The sequence below is a fragment of the Mastomys coucha genome, unplaced genomic scaffold (genome assembly GCF_008632895.1).
Source record: "Mastomys coucha isolate ucsf_1 unplaced genomic scaffold, UCSF_Mcou_1 pScaffold20, whole genome shotgun sequence".
NCBI lineage: Eukaryota > Metazoa > Chordata > Mammalia > Rodentia > Muridae > Mastomys > Mastomys coucha.
In genome coordinates, this window is record NW_022196903.1 from 42,633,826 (window position 1) to 42,639,853 (window position 6,028).

The following is a 6,028-nucleotide window of genomic DNA, read 5'->3' on the forward strand; positions in this document are numbered from 1 at the left end:
AAAAAAGAAAGAAAGAAAGAAACAAACCCTAAACAAATAAAAAAAAATCAGAATAAAAAAACAAAAACCTGAAACCATGCATGCTTGGTTATCTCAGATTAAATTTAAAAATTTTTAATGTAAGATTTTATTTCTGAGTGTTTATTTCTGTTTTTAAAGTTTTATTTTTAAGATTATGTGTAAGTATGTGCACATGAGTGCAGTTCCCAGAGGCTCTGTCCTGGAACTAAAGTTACAGGTAGTTGTGAGGAATCAAACTCAGGTCCTCTGGAGGAACAGAACATACTCCTAACCGTGGAGCCATTTCTCCAGCCCTCACTCAGGGTTGTTTTGTTGTGACAGAGATCAAACTTAAGGTCTTGCACATTTGAGTAGCTGCTTTGCCACTGATCTACATCTCCAAGCACTCCTTTTTTAACCCTATCCACCTTTCCCTGATTGGACTTCACTTTTAAAGTCAAATACTCTAGGTTAGAAAGTATATTCAAAACTTCCAAAAGTACCTACTGAAAGAGTGCGATCTCTTTTTGCATATACCAAATGAAACATCTCACATCTATCTTCACACCCTGTCTACAACCACAGAACAGACCTGATGGTCACACTGCACCCCTGACCAGGCCAGGCACTGGTAGCTCCTTTCTGTAAGGATGTCCCCACTCCACTTTGCCAAGGAGCAGCTAGTACTGGCTGGACAAACAATTATTAGGCCAAATCAAACAGTAAATAGTGAACAACAACAACAACAACAACAACAACAACAACAAAAGAACGTCAACTAATGCTCAATCATTACAGATGAGACTTAGGATGGACCAAGCACAGTGAGTGACACTGCATTCTCCCTCCCTTTGCAGTGCAATACTTTGCGCATGCTAGGTGACTCATATATCACTAAGCCACACTGCCAGCCCTACCCAACCTGAGAACCTAGTGTGAGAGGGCTGTCTTTGGCCCAGACACCCCAGGGATTCCTGGGTTCACGAGGAGCAAACTCTTCCCCAGGGACAGCCCCAGTGACCTAAAAGATATACCACTGGCTAGTCTAAACAACCTTTGAAATCTACTCACCCAGGCCTCTCAAGAATTCTCACCTTTCATACTACCTGGCATTTTAATCCCTGCACAGAAGCAGGCAGAGCTCTTGCCTTCAAGGCCAGCCTGGTCTACATGATGAGCTCCAAGCTACATAATAAGACCCCATCTTGAACAAACAAACAAACATCACCCTAAATCACACCTCTGTCTCACACTGAATAGTTTTTAACATGTTCTTAAAGTATACACCAAGCTACACTGGTTCTCAAACTTCCATGTGTTCCCCCCACAAAGTCTATTCTGCCATGAAAAGTGAAATATTTGCGTAAAATGAAGAGTCTGCCTCTTTCTGTTTCAGTGTATTTTGGGTCTCTATAAGAAATGAGCACTCAGCAAGTTTGGATAAAATTGCCAAGATATCCTAGTAGGCAGGACGGACACTTGACCCCTTTCAGCAGTCTCTTCATTTCTACTCTTTCCTCCTACCTGGGCAAAGACTCATGAATCAATGATCCACAGGAATCTTACTCAACCTGAGAGTATAAAGTTCACATTCCCCCTACACACTAAACTTTAAAAATGGGGTTTGTTTATATTAGACTAAACCTAATAGGCAACAAGTTAGTGGTTAGAAGGGCAAAGGAAAGGTGTCGATCAGACCTGTTCTCTAGGAACAGCGATTTAACTACTACTTCCTAGTTTAGAAGTTCTTATGTTTTCGGCTAGAGGATTTCGAAGAAAGGGTGCGGGCATGTCTAGGAGTTACATATACTGTTCCTACTAGAATGCATGCATCACCAGCCTCGACTCTCAAAACCTAGCGCAGCGACTGGCAAAGAGGCGCTGAATAAAATGCTTGTATAAGGCATGGCAGCTCCAGTTTCCATAAAAGATGAAAACAAAGCCTGGGTTATTTCTACTTCTTGATATAGATGCCCAATAATCTGCGACTGCCTCTTCCAGGTCCTCCTTGCGGCTATACCGCCTACGTCTCGTTTCTAAAACCAGTTTCGGAAACCAGAGTATTCTCCCGGGAAATTTTATTCACCAAAGGGGCAAATCTCAGTAGGTGAGGGTGAAGAGACGAGTTGTGCAAATCAGGCACTCGGCAACGTCCCTCCACGTCCTAGTCTCGAGTAGGAACTAATGAGGCCCACAACTCTTGATCCGGCACTGCACTGAAACTCCAGCAAGTTCGTCGCTCCCGGGTCACTAATTCCGCAGGGGTGTGAGCCAAGCACCCTTGTCAGGCCCCAGCAAGGCTTGCAAACCCGGGCGAGCAGCTCCCACCTAGCGCCGGCCCGCCCACTCGTTCTCTCACCTCCCTGCGCATCTCCGGCGCTCGCAGCAGCCAGCAGCCGTGTCAGCGCCAGGAGCAGGAGCAACAGCCACGCTTTCCGGAGCTTCATGATAGGGTGCAGCTAGGCCTGCAAGACACCGCCACCGCGGAGCCCTCGCCGATCCCGAGCGACGCCCGCCGGAGCGCACCAAAACCTCCAGGAAGTTCAGCCCCGCGATTGGTTAGAGGCAAGGAAGCCGCGGGCCGTCCAATCCCCGCACGAATCAGGGCGAGAGCCGTGCTGCCCCGCCCACACCGGCCCCTACCCGCTGCCCCAGTGCCGCGCGCGGGCGCGCCCCTCGGCTCAGCGTTTAAAACTCCGAGCCCTAGCGTGAGGTGCCCCCTTCTGATTGGCTGCGCCGCGACCACCAATCACCGCCTGCCACTCGGTTGGCCGGGAGCGCCCAGGTCCGGAAGGAGTGCGGGGGAGAACAAAGGCAACCAGCCGGGGAACGGGGAGGCGGGGCTGGAGCAGTCCTAGGGGAGGGGTTGGCTTGGAGGCCTGCTCCCTTTGGCCGAGCCTGGCAGGAAGACCACGTGTAAGAAACTCAGAGAAGTGGTGGGGTGCCCATGTGAGAGCTTCCTTCTGAGTCCGCCCTTGTGCGGGGAACTAAAGTGGACAGAACTACCCTTTTGGAAAACAAAAAGAGAGAGATCAGAGATCCTGCCTCTGTTCCCATGATCTTTGGCTTCTTGGTTTTTCTGTTGAGCATATAAAAGTTTGAGTTTCTTTTCCTGGATAGTAGGTTGGGAGAGGAGTATGAAAACCGATTATTTGATTCAGAGCTGAGTGTGCTGAATCCACGTCTGTGGAGGCAGAGACCTATGACTTTTAGTGATATCCTGTCGCAAAAAAAAAAAAAAAAAAAAAAAAAAAAAAAAAAAAAAGGAAGAAAAGAAAAATTAGAACTTGGACTCCATGATTAAGTCTATAACTAAGTCAGATTCTTGTCTGAACGTTGCCTTATATTACGATTTTCTGGGGGGAAAAAGAGAGATAACCAATTTAGTGGTTTAGATCTAGAAATAACCGTGTTTTGAAGAAACTAGGTTTGCATGTTAGGAAAGAAAGCTGTACTGGTATTAGGGTCAACGCCTGTGGATTAACATCTGATAAGACATAATAGACAAATGAGGCTAAATAAACTAATCTTAGAAAATACTGCAGTATTTTCTTATGTATACAAGAGGAGAAAATGAGCTATATTTATGACTACTCCCCTGGGTTGTCGTTTTAAGCACTATTAGGGTAGGTTCCTAGGCCAATTTGAATGTGTGTTTTCCTTTACTCCTGCAGATCTCTCTCTAGAGAAGTAGTCTATTGGGAGAGAGTCCTTAACCATTTATATTGTCTATCTACTGGTGTATCTGTGACAATTCCAGCATGCATGTCCATAGCCAGAAGTTCAGATTATATGTTTTGAAAACTAAATTAAGACCAGACAGGCACACAACCTACATGCTCTGAACTCATGAGGTTTATGATCGATCCTATCTAGGTTAAACCACAAGAGATGAGTACAGTTTCTTGTATCTTCTGTAGAACTCATTGATGGTTCTACTTTTTTTTTTATTATTCTGATATAATTCTTTTCTGTAGTCTCAACTACTTTGGAGGCTGAAGCAGGAAATCAATTTAGCCCAGAACTTCAAAGCCAAACTGGACAAGCTGGCCTTGTCTCAAAACAAACAAAACTAGATACCCATAAACATATGACATCTCATCCAACACAAAACAAAAATATCTCTTTTTAAGATTTCCCTTTTTTTGCTGGGTGGTGGTGGCTCACGCCTTTAATCCTAGCACTTGGGAGGCAGAGGCAGGTGGGTTTCTGAGTTCGAGGCCAGCTTGGTCTACAGAGTGAGTTCCAGGACAGCCAGGGTTACACAGAGAAACCCTGTCTCGAAAAACCAAAAAAAAAAAAAAAAAAAAAAAAAAAAAAAATTTCCCTTTATTTTTATTTTTTTTAAGATTTCTTTTTTTTTTTTTAACTTTTACTGTTTTATGTGTAAAAGTGTTTTACCTGAATGCATACATGTATCCCATGTGTATATGCATGCCTGGTATATTCAGAGGTCAGAAGAGGGCATCAGATTTTCTGGAGCTAAAATGTGGGTGCTCTAGCCCCTCATGTGTGTTTGTTTTTTGTGGGAGGTTGTTTCGTTTTGGTTTTGTTTTGTTTTTCCAAGACAGGGTTTCTCTGTGTAGCTCTGACTGGCCTGGAACTCACTCTGTAGACCAGGCTGGCCTCGAACTCAGAAATCTGCCTGCCTCTGCCTCCCAAGTGCTGGGATTAAGGTGTGCACCACCACTGCCTAGCTTTAGCCCCTCATTTTTATTCTTACCTTATTTTATGTGCATAGGAATTTTGCTTGCGTGTATGTCTATGCACTACTTACATGCCTAGTGTCTGAGGATGCCAGAAAAAAGTGTTAGAACTCCCATAACTGGAGTTACAGGTGGGTATGGCTCAGTATGTGGGTGCTGCAAATCAAACTGAGGCCTTCTGGAAGAATAGCTGATCAACCTCTCTTAACTCTTCACTTTTGTTTTTTTGTTTGTTTTTTCAAGACAGGGTTTCTCTGTGTAGCCCTGGCTGTCCTGGAACTCACTCTGTAGACCAGGCTGGCCTTGAACTCGGAGATCTGCCTGCCTCTGCCTCTCAAGTGCTGGGATTAAATTCATTTTTTTTTTAAATTATGTGTTATGGGTGTTGGTTATATGCATGTGAGTGCAGATGCCCGCAAAGGTCAGAAGAGGACATTGGATCCCCTATGGCTGGAGTTATAGGTCTTGTGAACTATCTAACATGGGTGTTATAAACTGAATTCAGGTCCTCTGCAAGAGCAGTAAATGGTCTTAAACACTGAGCCATCTCCCCAGCCCCAGGTTTTGTTTGTTTGTATCATCTAACATGGGTGTTGTTGCAACCACCTGCCAGCAGGAAGGATGACAACAGCAGGATTCTTCTCAACCACACTTTATTAGGAGCGCCCAAGTTTTATGCGAGAGAAGGACCCTGCCCTCTGGAGCCGTCGGCTTATAAACCCTATTGTGTGGATGTGTCGATGCCTGACTGGCTCAGCAGTGTCTGCTGACCACTGCATCACCCATTTGGAGAGGGTGCAGCAGGAAAGGCAAGCATACGCAGGTGTGCAGAGTAAACATGCCTATGTGGCTGGCATTGCGCAGATGTACGGAGTTTACGTGGCTGGTGTTGGCCAGTGCCCAACAGTTCCCCCTTTTTGTTTTAATAAAGATATATTGGTATACCCGATCAAGGAGCTGCCTTCATGGGGGCATGCCCGATCGAGGGTAGGAACCATAGCATATCCCAATGCCTTCCCCCGTGCAGGGGACAAAATCCTGGCGGGGTGCAAAGGCCACCAGGGCGAAAAGTTTAAGCCTTCCAAGGTGCAATGGCAACAAGGCCACTTGGTGTGCAAAGGCCTTAAACTCGGGGGTCTGAGTTTAACAGCACTATAGGCCTGCCAGCCAATCTTGAAGAAAAACGTCTTGATCTAGCTCCATAAGCTCCAGCATCACCTTTTCACTCTAATGTTTCCGTTTTAGATGACAAAAGAGCCATAGGCAAAACACAAGACCACACAAGAGAATTGCTCCAAATAAAGCCACCCCCACCCGTTCTT

The 6,028-nt window shown here is 45.5% G+C and overlaps 1 protein-coding gene across 1 annotated transcript in view; it reads right to left on the reverse strand.

Moving 5' to 3' along the window:
* Pdia4 (protein disulfide isomerase family A member 4) overlaps window positions 1-2,681 on the reverse strand; it is a 19,678-nt gene extending 16,997 nt beyond the window's left edge. The window contains exon 1 of the mRNA XM_031381729.1: window positions 2,360-2,681. Coding sequence (XP_031237589.1) covers window positions 2,360-2,447 — 88 coding nt within the window. The 5' untranslated portion in view covers window positions 2,448-2,681. The remainder of the gene's footprint in view (window positions 1-2,359) is intronic.
* Window positions 2,682-6,028: the final 3,347 nt, after the last annotated feature.